At 45.1% G+C, this 20,956-nt stretch overlaps 1 protein-coding gene across 1 annotated transcript in view; it reads right to left on the reverse strand.

Annotated features, from left to right (window-relative positions):
* Positions 1-11,172: 11,172 nt before the first annotated feature.
* NSMCE2 (NSE2 (MMS21) homolog, SMC5-SMC6 complex SUMO ligase) overlaps positions 11,173-20,956 on the reverse strand; it is a 330,848-nt gene continuing 321,064 nt past the window's right edge. The window contains exon 6 of the mRNA XM_007943401.1: positions 11,173-11,287. Within this exon, the coding sequence (XP_007941592.1) occupies positions 11,173-11,287 (115 nt within the window). The remainder of the gene's footprint in view (positions 11,288-20,956) is intronic.

Below are 20,956 nucleotides of genomic sequence, written 5' to 3' on the forward strand. Positions count from 1 at the left end.
ACTCTGACAGTCAATTCTGCAACCCTACCCACAGTGGGCGGTAGGCATGCCTCAATGAGTAATAGGCCAAGTTTCATGCTGGTGTCACCGTACTTGCAAGTGACTTCTTTATTTCAGTGCTGGGCAGTGAGTGGAAGAGGGGTTTAGGAGAACCCTGGTGAGTGAGGCAAGGGGCCCCAGCCTGCCCTGGACAAGCTCTTCCCTAAGGGCCACTCAGGATGACTTCAGGTGATTCTAGAACACTTGTTTCTTTTCATAGTTATGTATTTATTTTAATGAGTTTTAAAATACAGTTAACACATCAAACCCACAATTTCATGTATATTATTTCTTCTTCTTAGTTGCCACCAAGTTGACTCTGACTCATGGCAACCCCATGTGGGTCAGAGGAGAACCGTGCTCCACAGGGTTTCCAATGACTGATGTTTCAGAACAGGTCATCAGGCCTTTCATCTGCGGCGCCTGTGGGTAGACTTGACCCACCAAGCTTTCAGTTACCAGCCGGGTGTGTTAGCCGTTCCCACTGCCCTGGGACTCATCATGAAAGTGAATTCAACCAGTGTGGGTTTGTGTGTTAGAATGCGGGGACTCCCTCTGAGACCATCGGAACAGCTAAGGCCAACTTCCCCCAAGGACTTCACATGCTCAGGGCATTATCTGCCTCCCAGCCAATTAGTTCTTTCCTCTGTGAAGCCCTGGCCCAGGGAGACATGCTTTTTGGGTGGCATGGCGCCAGGCCTGGCCCCATCACTCACTAGTTCTGTGACTTTGGACAAGATTTTGTCTCCGTGGGCACCAGTTTCTTCACCTGCACACAGGGCTGTTGGGAAGGTCCATGAAAACATATGTGAGATGTGTCCCTGGAACTCTGACAGATGTTAATTACCACTGATCTAGGCAAAACATCATCCATATTCCTTCATGTGTATTTCTTCTTGTTTAATTCCCCAGGGACATAAAGAACACTGATTTTCTTGCACATCGAATGAGCAACTTCAAGGTGCCAGGCTTTGTATTAGGTGTTGGGGGTATATGAATCACAGCAACCCCTATCCCTGAAAGCTCAGAACCACAGGCAAAGCCCAGGTGTAAACAAAGACCAGCCTGAGAGCTAGTCCATGAGAGTGGAATAAAAGTACCAGTGACCTGCACCCTAGGGCAGTCCAGTGAAACACTGGGGTCCCTTTCAGAACAAGGCTTTTAAAAAGCATAAGGTTAGAAAGAAATTATATTGAAATTGTTTTGAAAATACAATTTGTGATTTAGTAGTTGTTACGGACTGAATTGTGTACCGCCTTCCCTCCAATATGTGTTGAAATCCTAACATTTACACCTAATGGTATGATTCTGTCTAGATCCTGCTTTCTTTGTCATGTTAATTACATCATGCCCCAAAAGGCTAGGTCCTGTGGATAGGGTTGGCAGACAGTGTTTCCACAAGTGTATTTGTATGTTCTGTAAGAATTTCCAGGTATATAATAGAGCTAACAAGGGACAAGGTTGTAGTCACTTCTTGGACACAGCCAGCTACCCACAGGGAGCAAGTAGTTGAACTGGTGGGCTCGGGACCATGGTTGCAGGGGACATCAAACTCAATTGGCATAACATACTACACAAAAACATTGCTCCACATCCTACTTTGGTGAGTAGCAACTGCGATCTTAAAAACTTGCAAGTAGCCATCTAGATGCAACGATGGGTCTCTCCTCATCCACAGCAAAGAAGAATGAAGAAAACCAAAGACACATGGAAACAATTAGTTTGTTTGCGATCCTCAGCCTATGAGACCATGAGACCAGAAAAACTAGATGGTGCCTGGCTATCACTGTCAACCATTCAGAGGGGAACTATGTAGGAGATCCTGGCTAGAGTAGGAGAACAATGTGGAACAAAACTCAAAATCATTAAAGAAAAAAAAAAGGGACCAGGTTTGCTGGTCTGACAGAGCCTGGTGGAACCCCTGAGACTATGGCCCCTAGCTGCCCTTCAAGTCTGGAATTGAACCCACTCCTGTGGGTCCCAGAGAAACAAAAGACAGGCATATGAGCTGAACATTTACATTAGGTAGATACACCCCTTGAGAGAACAATCATGGGAGAATAGAAGTGCTGTGCATGCACAGGGAGACAGCTTGGGGGGCAGGAGTGCATGGGAGGGAAGGACACAGGGAAGAAATGGCTATTAGGAGGCAGCGGGAGGAGAGCTTGTTGCATTGTGGAAGATTGCAGTCAATATTATGAGACAAAGTGTGTGTGAACTGCTGTACAGAAGATGAATTTGTTCTGTAAACTTTCACCCAAATCACAACAAAATTAAATAAATAAATAAGAACATATATATATACATATATATATATATTTTATAAATAGGCTAGGTCCTAAATAGAATGATTTCTGCATTACAAAAAGATCAGCATGGACACAGAGACACACATGTACGGCAGAAGGCAGACAACATGTGAGGCTCATCATACCCAAAGGAACCCCAAGGGGCACTAGCAGACCCAGAAACCAGGAGAAAGGCTCATAGCGGAATCGGCACGGCCAACACCCTCCAGAACCGTCAGAAAATAAATTTGTTATTTAAAGTCATCCACTTGTGTTATGACAGCAGTAAATGTGCTTCCATATTAACATAGTAAATAAGATTTAGTAGCAGGTTTAATAACTGGATTGGGCACTCTTCTTCCGTAGTGATGCTGCCTCAGAAACCCAAGGAGGGGTCGCTATGAGTTGGATCTGACTTGGTGGCAGTGAGTTTGTTTTTTTTTTTTTCTTTTGGTATGTCGTATTTCTTTAGTTTTTCCACCCTCTTCTCTCCCTTTCCCTTCAAATACCAGCATATTATGCCACCCAGTGTTGCCCTACAGCTCAATGATGCTGTTTATTCCTGTCTTTTTTTCTGTGACTTTTTTCTCCTGTGTTTCAATCTGGATACTCTCTATTGATACTGGATACTCTCTATTATACTCTTCAAGTTCACTCATGTTTTCTCCTACAATGTCTAATCCACTATTCATCTCTTCTGGTATAGTTTTCATTGCAGATGCTGTATTTTTTTATCTCTAGAAATTTGATTTGGGTCATATTCGTACCTTTGACGTCTTTCTGTAACCTCCTAACGCTCGCCCCTACCTTCCAGAACACGTTGTGTTTCAGTTATCTGCTGTCACAGAAATACCACACGTGGATGGTTTTAACAAACACATTTATTTTCTCCCAGTTCAGGAAGCCAGAAGCCCCAGTCCAGGGTGCAGACTCTAGGGAAGGCTCTAGAGGAACATCCCAGTTGCTTCCATTTCTGCTCCTGGGCAGTCCTTACGTGGCTTGGCATCCTTCATCCCTCATCTCTGCTCTGCTTGCTTGTTTAATCTCTTTTATATCTCAAAAGCGATAGACTCAAGATACACCCTACACTAATCCGTGCCTCATTAATGTAACCAAGACAACCCGTGCCCAAATGGGATTATAACTGTAGTCATGTTGTTGTTATTGTTATGTGCTGTGGAGTAGGCCCCAACTCATAGCCACCCTTCCTCAGGTTTCTGAGGCGGTATCACTACGGAAGTAGATCGCCCAACCTTCCTTCCAAGGAAACTATAGTTATAGAGGTTAGAAATTATAGTACATATTTTTGGGGGACACAATTCAAACCATAACATTCCACCCTTTGGCCCCCCAAATTCATGTCATTGCCACATGAAAAACACATTCACTCTATCCCAAAAGTCTTAAACTCATTCCAACTCCAAAATCTCATCTTCTGAATCATCTAAATCAATGGGTGAAAAATTAGGCACTTCCCTCCCATTCATCATCTGTGAACCTGTGAAATCTAGTAGTTCTCTGCTTGCAAAATACAATGGTGGACAGGTACAAGGTACGCACATTTCCATTACAAATGGGGGAAACTGATGAGAAAGAAGGGATAATGGGCACCATGCAATCCAAAGCCCAGCAGAACAATTCACATTAGCTCTCAAGGCTTGAAAGTCATCCATTGTTCTTCGGGACCACCTTTGGGCAGTGGCCCTGCTCTCCAGATTCTGGGTGTTGGCCACACCCTCTGCATTCTGGGTGGAGGCCCTCGGCCCTGGGCTTCTGTCCTGCTACCAGGCATATTGGGATGGTAACTCTGCTCCCTTTGCTTCAAGGGTCCCATTCTCCTAGTCATCTGAGTCCAATTCCACCTCCTTGGCCCCAGAGGCCCTGTTCTTCTGCCCCTGGGGCATGGCAGCCCTGCCTTCTCAGCTGTGGGCAGCAGCCTCGTCATGATGGCACACCTTAATGGCAGCCCACACTCCTGAACTGAGTTGATAAAGAGCCAACTCTTTGAAACCTACGAGGCTGTGGCCCCACCCTCTGAAACTGAGAAGGGGCTGCTTCCTGTGCTCTTTCCAACAGTTCTGCTGATCTCTGAGCTGCTCCAAGAATAGTCTTTTCTTTTTCTAGGAGGACAACAGATGTAGCTCCTGTGGTCTGTTTTTTGCCTGCAGAATTTCAAGAGGCAGACTGTTCTTTCTTTTCATTCTTTCTTTGTCCCCTTCAGTCTGAACTATGGATTTTCTGCTACAGTAGTTGGTTAGACCCGTCAGTCACAGGCTTAATCTGTTTAACAAAAGACTGTGTAGCCACATTCTTGGTGACATTCTAGGTGTTTTTAGTGTGCGCAACAGAATTTTCCAAATCTTGTTTCATTTTGCAGTTCATTTTTTTTTAAAAGCTCACAAGTTTTTAGTTTATAGAGCAAATTTGTCTCCCATTCAACAGTTCATACATATTTTGTTTTGTGACATTAACTGCAATTCCCACAGTGTTAACAGCACTCTTCCTTGTTTCCTTTTTTTCCTATGCATTACTGCCTTCTGAGCTTTCTCCCTGCGCAAATGCTGCTCTTCTAACCACGTGTGGTTGATTGTTCAAAGGAGTGCATCTACCTGCTGTAATTGTACCACTTGGCGGCTTGTCTATTGTTTGGGTGAGAGTTAAGCCACAGAGTGAGTTCAATTCTTATTTAAATACTGTATTTGGATGGCTTTAAGAAATAGAAATTTATTTTCTCAAAGTTTAGGGTCCAGAAGTCCAAATTCAGGGCGCTGACTCTAGGGGAAGTCTTTCTCTCCGTGTTGGCTCGAGGGGAGGGTCCTTTCTCTTCAGCTTCTGCTGGTCAGCAATCTTGAAGTGGCTCGGCATCTCTCATCCACATCTCTGCTCTGCCTGCTTAATCTCCTTTTTATGTCAAAAGAGAGACTCAAGATACACCCTGCACTAACTCTGCCTTGTTAACAAAGACAACCGTAGGATTTACAACATATATTTTTTAGGGGAAACAATTTAATCCACAATGTGTACAGCATATTTACAATAGCTGTTTTAACACCCTTACCTACTAATTTTATCATATGTGTAATTTTTGGGTCTGTTTCTATTGTTAGGATTTTCCCCCTCATTAGGGATAGCATCTTCCTGCTTCTTTGTGTGTCTTGTACTTTTTCATGGGCTAGTGGGCACTGAGAATTTTACATTTTGTGTGGTGGCTTTCTTTTTCTTTTTTGCATTCCCTGCTTTATTTTTAAGTGTTCTGGGACAAAGTTAGGAGCTCTGGTGGCATAGTGCCTAAGGCACTGCTAATCAGAAGACTGGCAGTTCAAACCCACCAGCCACTCCTCGGAAGGAAGATCAGTCAATCTACTTCCATAGTGATACCACCTTGGAAACCCAAGGAGGGGTGGCTATGAGTCAGATCTGACTTGATGGCAATGAGTTTGGTTTCTTGGTTTGGTTTATAGGCACTGAAATTTGAATTTCATATAATTTTCATATGATATCTCACAGATTATTCTTTTTTATTTAGTTTCACCCATTTAAAAATGTAAGAACCATTCTTAGCTCATAAACCATACAAAAACAGATGAGGGGCTAGATTTGGCCTGTTGTTGTTGTTGTTATGTGTCATCAAGTCAGACCCGACTCATAGCGACCCCTCCTTGGGTTTCCAAGGCAGTATCACTACGGAAGTAGACTGCCCCTAAGGACTGTAATTTGCTAATCCCTGCTCAAACAGATTGAACTGTTTCTAATTAACTGTGTCCCAAAAAACCAAAACCAAACTCACTGCCATCAGGTTGGATCCAACTCATAGTGACCCCTCCTTGGGTTACCACCACCAGCCTCCTGCTTAGCAGTGAAGTGCCTTAGACACTACGCCATGAGAGCCCAAAGGGAAAGCCTCCCTGGAGGTGTCGGACATTGAACCCGCAGCCTCATACATGCAAAGCATGTGCTCTACCACTGAGCTACATATATTTTGCCTACATAATCCTTAATATTGCAACTACTGAATTTTTTCTTTAGTTCTTTCAGCTTGAGAAATCCCAATTGTATTATTCTCTTTTGGTCTTCTAACACCAGGTCTCTGCACATCTCATTATAATACTTTGTCTTCTTGAGCTGCCCTTTGAAATCATTTGTTCAGCTCTTACTTCATCATTTCTTCCATTTACTTTAGCTACTGTATGTTCAAGAGAAGTTTCAGAGTTCCAGGTTAGTAAAAGCAAAGATGTAATTTTTCCCCCTTACCAAATTCTTGGAGCTCCTGAATTTTATCCACAGTCCCTTAGAGGTCCATGGACCCCAAGTAAAAGCTCTTGTACTAAGGTGCAAAATGTCAGGGCATTTCTTGTTATTGGCCTGCAGCATTAATACACTTCATCTCCTATGTATCCCAATTCTTCACAGCATAGCATGCTTAGGCTTGTTTTCGCTCCTGTCCAGTTCTCCGGACTAGTCAGACTCCCTGTTGTTTGTGAACTGTGATGAGCAGAACTAGCTGAGAATGCAACTCAGGGCCACATTTAGAGTCTGATGGCAGCAGTCTCCTGTGACTCCGTAACACCCAGTAGCAGGCTGACTTCCTTTATTAACACCTGGCACTTAGGGTTATTAGTGTTCTCTTACGACTAAAGACAATCCTTAGGCTATTCTTTTCATAACTGTAGCTTTTCTTCCTCACCAATTCTCTATTTGTTCATTAAAAAAAAAATCCCCATGAAATGTTTCTTTCTTTGATCATCATTGTCTGTGACCCTGCTATGGTGTTATTATTAGTTGCTATTGAATGGCCTCCAACTCTGGGCAACCCCATGCACAGCAGCAGGAAATGCCTGGTCCCGGGTCACCTTCATGCTCACTGGTACGTTTGACTCCATTGGTGTAGCTATTGTGTCAGTCACCTCACTGAGGGCATCCCCATTCTGCCATCCACTGGATGGATGATCACCGCATCAATTCTTCAGGCCTTAACTGGCACTCTTCTCAATGGCATGATGAGCTGAGAGAGGAACCGGCCAAGGTTTTCACTCTGTTCTGTTTCTTTAAAATAAAAGCAGCTCATTAGAATTATTGACTACCCTTAGTTATCACTGCATCTAAAATTAATATACAATTTAGAGGTAAAGAAATAGAAACAGGCCCAGCCTCCACAACCCTGAGGCCAGAGCTAGACGGTGCCCAGCGACCACGACTGATCACTCTCAAAGGGATCACAAGAGGAGGTCCTGGACAGAAGGGGAGAAAAATACAGAACAAATTAGAAAATCATAAAAAAGACCAGGCTTACCGGTCTGATAGAGACTAACGGAATCTCTGAGACTTTGGCTCTAAGAGCCAAAGACAGCCTTCAAGCCTGGAATTGAATTCACCCATGGCTCAACTTTCAGCCAAAGAGTAGACAGACCTAGAAGGGAGCAGTAACACCAGGGAGGTACACATTCCTTTAACAATCAACTATATGAGATCAAAAGGGCAGGATCTGGCCAGGGCTTAAGCTCAGAAGGCAGGGAAGGATAAGAAAGAAGGATTCATTGAAGCACGAAACATAGGGAGGAAGCGGGAAGTGTGCTGTTACACTGTAGGAATTGTAATCAATGTCACAAAACAAAATGTGTATGAATTGTTGAATGGAAAACCAATTTGTCCTGTAAACCTTCACTCAATGATAATCCAAACCAAAATCAACCTCATTGCTGTCGAGTCGATCCGACTCATACCGGCCCCTCCTTGGATTTCCAAGGTGGTACCTCTATGGAAGTAGATTGTCCAATCATCCTTCTGAGGAGTGGCTGGTGGGTTTGAACCACAAGCCTGGTTAGCAGTCAAATGCCTTAGGCACTGCACCACCAGAGCTCCTCCAAATTATAATACAAAGTTAAAAAAAACACCTCAACCCAAAAGCCCCCAAAATCAGAAGAAGAGCAGCAAAAAAAAAAAAAAAAAAAAAAAAAAACAAGAAGAAAAGAAAACACAAGAAATAGAAATAGGTAAAATTAAATTGGTGCCCTGGCAGAGCAATGGCTAAGTGCTTGGCTGCTAACCGACAGGTTGGTGGTTTGAACCCACCCACTGGCTCCACAGGAGAAAAGACTTGACAACATGCCAGGATTATAGCCTAGGAAATCCAATGGGCAGTTCTATTCTATCATATAGGCTCCCAATGAGTTGGAATCAACTCGACAGCACACAATAACTAATGTCTAGTGAGGTTTTCAAATGTCACTCATGGGACCTTGGGATAATCTTGGACAGGACTTTGGGGCTGCCACGGGAAGTGGGGAGCTCTATGTGGGGGTGGGCACGTGGAACACCGACCTACCCTTCAAGTAGAACTCTTTCTCTTTTAGTAGTCTTATAATATTGGGTTTCTTGGTTAAGATAAATACAATTTCACATGAAGAAAAGTTTCCCCTGTTTAGAAATGCATGCTACTGAAGTTTAATACAGTAAAACCCACAAAAGCCAGAACCTGTGTATGGTGGAAACCTGTCCAAGAAAGGAAAGTCAAACACTTTCCCACCGTAACAAGTGGTAAGTCTGCACCCTGTCAAAGTGGAAAACTTGCCACACCTGGAAAGACAAGGAAGTCCCATCTCTGTGAGAGTTCCAGCGCTCACAGGTTTCACTGTACAATAAGCCAGACTGATAGTGGCCGCCCAATGGTTAACATGGAAAGATGAAAATAAAACTATGTATGAAACTTCAAATTCTTCAGTTGGGTAGACAAATTTATGAGACATATTTTGTGAAGGCTAAAGAAGGAATGAACTTCATAGGCTACTGTGAACTATACCCTTTTCACAGTGGAATGGCGTTTTGCATTTTTCTAACCAGTATCTGCAGAAATATTCTGGAATTCTCTGTAGAAAGAGCTGGGAGAAATGCAAATCAAACCTTGGGTAAGCATTTCATGCTCACCCTTATCTGTTTAGGAAATGAAGTCTTTCACAAAAGAACCACATTCCATGAAAAGAATGTTTGTTTTGGCTTAAACATAATCTTTTCTTTAGGAAAGTATGATTCATATTAAAGCATCCTAGGAAATCCAAAATCATTTACTTTGTAGACTGACTTATGTAGAATGTCCTAATATCTTCTGAAGTACATGGCAATGCTTGCAAAGTTAATCCTGTTGTTTGATGCTGTGCTTTTACTTAAATACACCTACTCCTTACTCAACGACCACCGTGTTATCTGACATTTCACATTTACAACAAAAGTAAAAAATCTATCAGCCAATTATTTGTGCATTAATGACATATATCTGGCAGAAACGAACAGGCGTAACTGACAAGCCCAACACTGCCTGCGACGGTCAAGGTCACGTGTTAACTTGGCTGACCATGGATCTCAGTGGTCTGGCAGTTATGGAGTGGTGTGGTCATCCTGCATTTTGTGACCTGATGTGGTCATCCTCCATTTTTGCCTAGTGCCAATTCTGCATAATGACCTGGTCTTTGGAGCCTAACCATGTCTGTAAGTGAGGAGTGGGTGTACATGCTATTATTCCACAGGCTTCACTGTTTACTAGATGCTGAATCTAGTCATTTTGATTTTGCATACATATATCTGTCTGTATATATGTATGCTTTTTTCTTTACAAAATGTGTCTCTAAATATATTTTATTAAAAGTATCAATAGTTTAAATAAATCAGTAGGGTAGGTGATAACATGGAATTAAGAACCCTGACTCTGGGACCAGACTACTCAACTTCTAATTCCAGCTCAGCTACTTAACTTACGAGCTCTATGACTTCTGAAGGGTCACCTGACTTCCCTGAGCTTTGCTTTCCATATGTGTTAAGTGTTAAGCTGTGCTTCCTTCATAGGGCTGTGAAGATTGTAGATGCTGATCCATATGTGAATATGTGGACTAGCACCTGCTATACAGTAAATGCTCCATAAATACTACTTCTTACCAGCCATTCCTAGTTTCCCAGTGTAGTCAGGCTACGCTCCATTCAGTTAATGAAATACTCTCGTGGATAAGAAGCTGCTGGTGACTATTAATAGATTAACTTTACCCAGACTATAATCAAATACATTCAATTGGAAGCCCTGCTGACCTAAGTACACAGACTTTCAGGGCAGAAAGAACCTTAGAGAGCGTGTTGTTTGGTGCCCTTCTTTGGTGGCTAAAGACATCGAGGTCCAGACCGATGGGAGAACACAGAGAGTCACTGAGCGAGGCAGGATGTGGCTGCCTCACAGGGCACTTCAGGCTCTTGGAAGGCTACAGTTAAGTGCCCACGATGGGCATCAACCGTCTGCACTGAGACGCCTGTTGCTGGAGCATTCCCTGCCCTTGAGAATGAGAAACAAGATCATCTGCACGTTCAGGACGGTCAATAAGCAATGTCAATATAGGTAAGGAAGCTGGTTTTCCTTTAGAACCAGAGTGCTATTCTTTACTACACTGATACAAAATGCTTATAATTGGTGTGTGTGGGGGGCTCTATATGCTTCTGTTTCAAGTATCATTTGAAAGACGCTGTTCAGTTAAAGATATAATAAAAACAATCTCAAGGATTAGAAACAGAAAAGCCCAGCAGGTCCAATCCTGCATCATCGGAACAATCTCCATGCCCAGACCAGTAAGGCAGACACGGTGCAGACAGTCAAGGTTTTATTTCAAATTACGGAACACTTAGAAACAAACACTGTGATACACCTGAGGCTTTGTTGTGGACCTTAGAAAAACGTTTTCAGTTATACTTCAAATCCTTGAGTTGCACCCCAAACAGAGCACGTCACGCAGCCAATCCTAACTGCTGGGAGAGGTGGGCTCAGCCGACTGCTGAGGTGGGAGGTGGGCTGCAGACTCCCCACGGTGGCGTCCTCCTACTCCGAGTGGCGGCTTCGTTTCTTGTGGCCTTCAATCGCCCTTCTGAGTGCTTCATCCTGGACCAGATCCGACATTCGCACATCTGTGTGGCTGCAGCCGATTTTGGGGCAACTGTGAGGGACAAAGACAAGTCAGTCTGCTTCAGTTCAATGCTTTTGGCATGGATGTCTTTCATGTTTGAGTATTTACATGTTAACAAAATGGAGCCCTGGTGGAGCAAGTTAAGTGCTTGGCTGCTGACAGAAAGGTAGGTGATTCAAACCCCCTCAGGGGGGAAAGGCCTGGCCATCTGATCTCTAAAGATCACAGCCAGCAAACCCCCTGGGCCAGTTCTGCTCTGCCAAGTGGGGTCGCCGTGAGCTGAAAACCAACTCAATAGCTCCTAACCTAATCTGTTAACCAAAAGGGGTATGTTTTAAAGGCCAGTGTTCATTCACTGGCTCACCGAGTGCCAACCTGAACAAGTCACTGCCCAGCGGCTGGGGACACAGCAGCGTCACTCATGTGGCTTCCTTTCAGATCGGGAGACTCACTGAGTGACCACTTTGATCCATGCTGCACTTTCCGGTCACATTAGGTGCTATGAAGAAATGAAGCAGAGTCAAGCAAGAGAGTTGGGGTGGAGGCTTTTCTAGCTGGGGCAGAGCCTGAGAGGAGGGAGCGAATGAGCGGTGAGTGTGGCCCGGCTAGGAGTCCCTGGGTGGTACAAACGGTTAATGTGCTGCTACATGACAGGCGGGCAGACTCAGCTCACCCGGAGGCCCCTCAGAAGAAAGGCCTGGGGATCTACTCCTGAAAAACCAGCCAATGAAAGCTCCACGAGCGCAGTGCTACTCTGACACGTGTAGGCTGCCCCGAGCTGGTCCTGACTGTTGGCGGTGACTGGTATAGAACAGTGGCCCAGGTGAGGCAGTAGTCAGGGTGACAGCTGGCAGACGCAGCAGTCTGGCGCACTGCATCAAAGGGAGGGCACTTGGAGATGGCGCCGGAGGGTGAGTGGGACTCTGGAATTTATTGTAAACATGGTGAGGAAACACTGCAGGGTTCTGAGAGAGGGGAAGGAGGTGATTTAGTTTACATTTAAAGAACATCACTCCAGGCACTCACTCACTGGAGAGCACAAGGTAGGGGCAAGAGCAGAGGCAGGGAGAAGAGTGAGGAGAAGCCTGCAGAAAGGCAGCTTGGATGGGGTGGCAGCTGTGATCACTCAGGATACGTCTGAGAGTGGACCCTACAGGACCTGCTGATGGTTTGGATATGGCGGGCAATAGAGAGAGAAGAGTCGAGCTTTATTCAAATGGTTTGGACTGAGCAAAAGGGCAAATGGGGGTGCTCTTGACTGCAATGGGGAGCAACGTGTGGACCTGACAGCCTTCCTGTGAGCAGCTGGAGGGATTCAGTGTCATGATTTAAATGTGCTCCATCTGAAATGGCCACTAGACCTCCCAGTAGAGAGACTGAGTGGGCCAAGGGTACTAGATGAAAGGCCATGGCAGAATAAACCAGTGTGTGAGTCATCCGGACACAAGAGGAACTTTGCGACGCCACTCCGTTTACATGTGATCTCCTCTGAAGATGCTCCATTGGAATAAGTCATCTGATTTCTTCTCAACGTGAACCAGAGGAGAGCACCCACATTTTGGAGTCAAGATGACCTCAGTCTGAATTGCATCTCTACCATTTCCTTCTAGTTATGAGACCACGGGCAACTCACTTTCCCGTTCTGAGCCTCCAACCTCTCAGATTTAAAATGCGGGGAGAATCCCTGTGGCCCAGGGTTACAGGCCACACAGAGCCCTGGCAACGCTTCTTCCCTGCATTACCTCCTATGACCATCATTTGTTGAGGTGGCCCCGATTCATGGTGACCTGATCACAAAGGAACGACTGTGGACCAGACTGTTGTGATCCATACAGTTTTCACTGGCTGATGTTCAGAAGTAGATTGCCAAGTCTTTCTTCCTAGCCTGTCTCAGTCTGGAAGCTCTGGTGAAATCTGTTCAGCATCATAGCAACATTTAAGCCTCCACTGGTGATGGGCGGTGCTGTCCAGGAGTGCATTGGTTGGGAATAGGACCTGCGTCTCCTGCATGGAAGGTGAGAATTCTACCTCTAAACCCCTACTGTCCTCGTGCCCAACCTGACACTTACGCAGACACATTCATGCATCCATTCAGCCCTTCTCTGTGATTGACCCTGTCCTGGGATCTAAGCATACAATTGTGAGCTCAAGGTCCAGTGACTTGAGACAGCTTTCCAAAAACCACAGGCATATTAGGACCAAAAGTAACAAACAGAACAAAAAACAAAAACCTCAGGGGAAAAAAGAGTTGATCACAGCAATAAAAGTTCAACAGGAAAGAGAAACTTGTCTTGGCCTTCATCTCTGGATCAAGGAATCTTCATATATTAGAGGGCATTAAGCAATGTACTGAATAGTGTGCTTGACAGCAATGTTTATTTCTTAGACGCTGAAATGCTCCTCAGGTGGCAAGGGACGTGTTACACCAGTGAGAGAGAGACAAGTACATGAAGGAGGACCAGGGCAACTTGGCCCAGGTGTACCTCGTTCTGACGACTTGCCTTTGTATTAGGGGAAAGCTTGGAGTCACTTGAGGGAAGTTTCCCCCTAGTTTAAACCTCTCTATTTTTCCCTAGCCTGTCCCCCTACACCCTGGAAGCTCACAGTGAATAATTTCCTTAACTATGACATTATGAAGAGGATCTGGACACTGTCATGGCTCAAGGCAGGCAATTTTCATCACTTAAACTCTTATGAGATGAAAATGCACCTCCAGGTTGGTGGCCAGGATGACAAGTGCTGGGATGAGTCTCACTTGATACATCAACCCACTGACCAGTACGCCTGGCTGCCAGTCTGCTCCACAGAGCAAAGTCTCCACTTCTGAGAGCAGACAGTGAACAAGCCGGACAGGGAAAGTGGAGAGTAAGGTGCAGGCATTCCTTGGTGATGCGGCTGGTCCTAGTCAGCAATGCAGTGTTCCGAGAATGGCTCAGCAACAGGTGCTCCCTCAGCTGCAGAGCAGGTGCACACTCTCACTTCCATGAGACGGAGCCCAGGGTGATCCGTGTCAAGTAAAGAGGACTGAGCTCACTTGGGGACAAACTCAGGGGACATAGGCATTAGCCAGACAGCCCTCCCCAGGGGGGCCAGATGGCCTGATGGCAAAAACAGAGACTCAAGATGAAAAAAGTCATGGAAGCAAACCTGCTGGCTGTGACCTCCAGGCAAGTGACTTAATTCTCTGTGCCTCAGGTTCTTCTTCTATAAAAATGAAGGCAGAGCACAGAGTTGTCATGAGAAATAGGAGGGACGATGTGTGTATGTGAGCTTCAGTAGCATAGTGCCTAAGGCACTTGACTGCTAAACAGGAGGCTGGTGGTTCAAACCCACCAGCCAATCCTTAGAAGGAAGGTGGGGCAATCTACTTCCATAGTGATACTGCCTCGGAAACCCAAGGAGGGGTCGCTATGCGTCGGGCCTGACTCGATGGCACATAACAACAACAACAACAACAACAACGTGTGTGGAGGGCTGAATAATTCGGCTCGGGTGCTGCAATACACCAGGTTCTGCTTCAGCCACGGCTTCTGCTCCTCAGAGACTGGTGGAGAAGAGTCAGCCCCATCCGGTAACGCCGGTGTGACATGCAGACACTGACAATGTGCAGGGCACCACGGGAGCATGCAGGAGGACGTATAATCAAGAACGGATGGTATTGAAAGAAGTCCAGGCTGCCCTGAAGGAACTGGTGAAAAACAAGGCTTCAGGAATTGACAGGAAACCCACTGAGATGTTTCAACAAACGGATGCAGTGCTGGAAGCGCTCACTTATGCCAAGAAATTTGCAAGACTAACTGGCCAGTGTCCTCTGAGAGATCCATCCGTATTTGTGACTGACCATTCCAATGAAAGGGGATCCAACAGAGTGTGGAAATTATAGAACCATATCATTAATATCACACACAAGTAAAACTTTGTTGAAAATAACTGAAAAATAGTCACAGCAGTATATTGACAGGAAACTAACAGAAATCCAAGCTGGATTCAAAAGAGGACATGGAATGAGGGATATCATTGCTGACATCAGAGGGATTTTGGCTGAAAGCAAATACCAGAATGATGTTTACCTGTGTTTTATTGACCAGGCAAAAACATTCAACTGTGTGGATCATAACAAATTATGGATAACACAGCAAAGAATGGGAATTCCAGAACATTTAATTGTGCTCATGAGGAACCTGTATATAGACCAAGAGGCAGTCATTTGAACAGAGCAAAGGGGGACACTGTGTGGTAGTTCAGTTTGTGTGTCAACTTGGCTGGGCCTGGTTGAGTGGCTGGGCAGCTGGATGGAGTATTCCCCATGATGAGACTGGTAATCAACTCCATGGTGGAATCTACTTTGAGCAGCTGAGTAGCTGCTTTGGGTATGTGGTCTGCTTCCCGTATGTAAGCAGCAGCTTTGGGAATGGTCTCTAGCTTATGGCACACTTGAACCCTGCATGTAGCCGTGTCGTTGTTCAGCAGCCTGCCATGCTCTGCCTACCTTGGGACTTACAGTGGACTTAAATTAATGGCCTGCTGTGTGGTTTGGTAATATCAAGACTGTACCTTATTACTTGTCAACCTTGGGCTTGTCAGCCTCTGCAGCCAGCAGCTGAGTGAAGAAAAGCCTCCAGCTTCAGTGGGCCAGGAGCAGGAGGCAAAGCTGAAGCCTAAGGTTGAGGGGCTTTCACCCAGCCCCTAGAGCCTGGCACTTTGAACTCAGACTTAAAGCCTCTGAACTGTAAGAGAATAAACTCCTGTTTGTTAGGGTCATCCCATTTGTGGTATATTCTTGTCAGAGTGGCACTAGGTAAACAGAACACATCGAATGGTTTAAAATCAGGAAAGGAGTGCATCAAGGTCATATCCTTTCACCACAGTTATTCAATCTGTATGCTAAGCTAATAATCTGAGAAGCTGGACTATTAGAAGAATGTGGTATCAGGATTGGAGGAAGACTCATTAACAACCTGCAATAGGCAGATGACACAACCTTGCTTGCTGAGAGTGAAGACTTGAAGCACTTACTGATGAAGAGTAAAGACTACAGCCTTCAGTGTGGATTACACCTCAACATGAAGAAAACAAAAATCCTCCCAACTGGACCAATCAACAACATCACGATAAATGGAGAAAAGATTGAAGTTGTCAGGGATTTCATTTTCCTTGGATCCATAATCAATGCCCATGGAAGCAGCAGTCAAGACATCAGAAGATGTATTGCACTGGGCAAATCTGCTGCAAAAGATCTCTTCAAAGTGTTAAAGAGCAAAGATATCACTTTGAAGACTAAGGTGCACCTGATACAAGCCATGGTATTTCCGACAGCCTCAATGATAGTGAATAAGGAAGACCACAGAAGAACTGATGCATTTGAATTGTAATGTTGGCTGAGAATACTGAAAATACCATTGACTGCCAGAAGAATAAGCAAATTTGTCTTGGAAGACAGACACCCAGAATATTCTTTAGAGGCAAGAATGGCCAGACTTTGTCTCACATACTTTGGTCATGTTGTCAGAAGGACCCAGTCCCTGGAGAAAGATGTCAAGCTTGGTAAAGTACAGGGTCAGTGAAAAAGGGGAAGGCCCTCAACGCGATGCACTGACACTGTGGCTGCAACAACGGGCTCAAGCATAGCGAGGACTGTGAGGCTGGCGCCAGACCGGGTGATGTTTCCTTCTGTTGGACGCGGGGTCCCTATGAGGTGGAAGAGACTCAATGGCACCTAAGAACAACAAAAGTGGGTTCCGGGAAGGCTTCCTGGAGGAGACAGTGATACAGGGGCTGGGTGAGAACTCTGTTTCTCACCACATGACAAATAAAGAAAGAAAAGTTTTTAAACTCAAAAGACTCAGAACAGGCCCTAATGCCATGACGCTGACTCAGGGACTCCTCCCCTGGAGGAGTGACCCTTTAGACAGCATGAGGGCATTCATCCCCGGGATGTCCTGGGCAGCAAGTCAGTGGTGGTGACAGCTAATCTGAAGCTCTAGCCTCATCGCCGTGCAGAAGTCAGACCTGCAGGCCTCGGAGGAGAGCCCGGGTCTTGAACTCAGGTCACTGACAGGGACATCCATTTTACCACAGCAGAGAGCAAGCACAGAAGTGTCCCCTGAGTATAGGCCACTTGGGTGTCAGGGGTCCCAGAAGGTTTGGGGGGACCTTGGCCTCAGCAGCACCTCAAAAGGTACAAGATTCTGTGTCTGATGAGTCCCTAAGTCTGGGGCCCAAGAATTCCAAAGTCCAAGCCACTAGCTCTGGAAAAGTCTGCAGATACCTCAGGAAATCTGAGTGGGATGGATTCTCATCATACCTAAATGCAGAGAGGAACTCTATCCCCCACGCTCTGAGTCTAAAACAATGTGTCACTAAGCAGTGTAAGTCATCCTACCACTAATGGTCTCGACCGTGACAAACTCACTGCTGTTTGTTCAGGGCTTGGTAGTTCACAAAGAGCCTTCTCACACCTTTGCTTCTGTTGCCCAGAAGTTGGCTGGTATGGGATTCCCCACTACTCCTTGGGTCCCTGAAATTCTGTGAGATCTTGTTCTCATCTCCTCTTTATAGAGGGAGAAACTGAGGCTCTGAGAAGTTAAATGACTTGTTGGTAACATAAGGACTAAGAGCTCAATGGCAGACTTCTGCTATTCAGCAATACAGTCCCTCTATTCATTTTATTCCACATGCTCTTAAATACCACTGTCTGGTAAGTACAGTTCCTGTTACTAAACAAAAAAGGAAAGAAGTGGCTGTGGTAAAACTGGATGTATTTTTGTTAGTAAGGAAATCATTAGACGGCTTTATTAGGAAGATAATACATAGCTTTAAGAAGAGATGTATTTTAGGAAATTAAGTGCCGTATTTCATTAGGGCTGAAGTCCCAACAATTTTATTTGGATTCCAGGCAGGGCAGTGAGGTCTTCTTGGGGCTGGACATGCACAGTCCAATTCAGTCAGTGCCCAGTAACACAATGTGCCTATGACTCCAGTCTGACAAAACATAACTGGAACAATCTAGGTGGAAGAAGTGAGATTCTCAAACGGGATGTGTCACTGGCATCTTTAAAGCAAGGGCACCCAGAACTGCTCATCAGCCAAACATGCATCATGGGGATGACAGCACTCTGTGCTTACACAGGGACCTCTGGAGGCGCTGCTGAAGAGACCCTGAATTTTAATCTGTCACCAAATGCCCCTTGTCTTCAGGACCCTGTCCAGCACTCCCTGCTCCCTGACTGGCTCCCCTGACACTCAACTCTTCTTTTTCCCGGCTATGTCTTAGATGGCTTTCTTGGGGTCTTCTTCCTCTGATGACCTCTTTAATTAATAAACAAAATGCTTTCTGAGGGTCTGTATCAGGCCCTGTGTTAGGTGCTGAGGCATTACAGCAGCGCTAGACCCTGACCCAGCAGAGCTCAGAGACAACCTGAGGTTCAATTCTTGCTGCCCCCACCCCTTGGTGATGGCATCCATTCTACAGCTGCGTCTGTGACGGCAGGAGGGGGAGTGTGACTCCTCTGTACTGATAATGTCACAGTCAGCATGTCTAGCTAGAGCTCAAAACCCCACATTTTCTATGCCTCAAACTTAGCATGGCCCAAATCGAGTCCCTCATAGACTTCTTAACTGTCTTTCCTGATGCCCTCTCTGTGGGCTAATGACCCCACCCATCTTCTAGACGCACAGATTAGAAATTTTGGTCATCCTTCACTTCTTCCTCCCTCCAACATGCAGTCAACTGTACCTTTACAATCACCTCATCTTCAGTCCCTTCTCCCATGACTGTTCCCTCAGCCCAGGCCCTTATTACCTCATTAAAAAGGCCGAGGTCTTTCCAACCCATCCCCTGCAAAGCTACAGGAGGAGTAACTCCTCAACCCCAGGTTGGCTCACCTTGCTCCCAACAAGGTTCTCCCCTGCTTGTAGAGTGAGTGGTGGTGGTGGTGGTGGTGGTGATGATGAATATGATAATGACAGTGGTGGCATAATGTCTCCTGAGCCTTACTGTGTACCAAGACCTGCTTTGCACATATCTTATTTAAACCTCAAATGCATCAATGAGGCAAGTACGACTAATTATCAATTTATAGGTGAGGGAACTAAGAAAATCCAAACTCTTCACTATGACATTTAAGCTCCTCTACAATGAATTGTTAGGAGCTCAGGTAGCACAGTGGTCAAGGCATTTGGCTGCTAATCAAGAGGTTGGTGGTTCAAACCCACTAGCTACTCCATGAGAGAAAGATGAGGTAGTCCGCTTCTGTAAAGATTTACAGCCTTGGAAACCCTATAGGGCAGTTCTACTCTGTCCTACAGGGTGGCTATGGGTTAGAATCAACTCAATGGCACTGGGTTTGTTTTTCTGGTTTTATAATGAACTGTTACATGTCTTTCCTATTCTTTTTGCCCAGAGTGTCCTTCCATTCCCCTTCTAATACATAGTAAGTGCCACTACTATACACCAAGAAGAACAGGGCCAAATGGCAGAGCCTCTTGGCTAGCAGGCTCCTCTCCACCATTCTCTGAACTCCTTCCCACTCTCCCAGGTCCAGTGGAGATACTACCTTCTTTGTAAACCACACAGACCTCGTCCATCAGCTTCCTAGGTATTACAATTCAGCTGAGGGAGTCCTTCTGTTGCACACAGGGTCGCTGTGAGTCGGAGCCAATTCAATGGCACCTAACAACAACAACAAAGGGAACCTGTGGAATTTCAGACACTGAAGTATGGAAAGTGGGAGAGGAAGAAACCACCCAGACTTCTCTGAACGACAAATGTGCTCAAGTGTTTCAAACATTGTACAAATCAGAGAGGCCAAGTCCACTAGAAAGGCCAAGGGTGTCATTAAGAAGACTTATTTCCATGTGAAACCTGTTCCGTGAGGAGCTCCCCCCCTTTGGGGACGTGTAGGGAGAAACAGCTCTGCCCTTTTCAAACCTAACCCTAGGAGAGTATCACAAACTTTAAGAAAGGAAAGCTGTGAAAAAGAGCTCGCTGGGAAAACCTATTCTTAGTAATTATGTTAAATGCAATTTTTTGATTATCAGGGAATGAATGCATAAAAAATTTAGTAGAGAAAGGGCACCTTTGAAACTCCGAAACTAAGAAAATTATATTCCAGGGTAAAATGGTATATTCACTAGGGATGGGTGATACCTCAACTCTAAGTTAGAAACTCAAAACAGGTAAAATGTACTTGAACAATAGTCTCAATTTTGTAACCATGAGGTCCTTCCTCCAGAATAAACACGGCAGATTGCTTACTTAATGGCCATCCAGATATCTAGAGTCTCATATACCCTGTCTCTAAGTGCACACCCCAATGAGGAGTGATGGGGAATTCCAACTCTAGGTCTGGACCAGCAAATTTCTGAGTGATGGAGAAGCAAACCACACATCAAAGGGACTGTTATCAGAAGTATACTGAGAACTGGTCACACCTGCAATTCCATTCCTGTGACAAATGAGTGATAACAACATGAGAAATGCCAAACTGAGTCAGAGTCAGCCTAGCCAACCCAGCGTTCTATGTTCGACAAGTCATATTATAGGAAACTAAGCCACAGTCCTAACAACAACAAAAAATGTGTGTATGTGTGTGTATTTATATGTATATCATAAACAATATATATGTTATATACATATTATAAACAAAAAATAAACCCAAGCTATGGAGTTGATTCTAACTTATAATGACCCTACAGGAC

This window comes from Orycteropus afer, unplaced genomic scaffold (assembly GCF_000298275.1).
Source record: "Orycteropus afer afer isolate SDZICR_OR568_19922 unplaced genomic scaffold, OryAfe1.0 scaffold00106, whole genome shotgun sequence".
NCBI lineage: Eukaryota > Metazoa > Chordata > Mammalia > Tubulidentata > Orycteropodidae > Orycteropus > Orycteropus afer.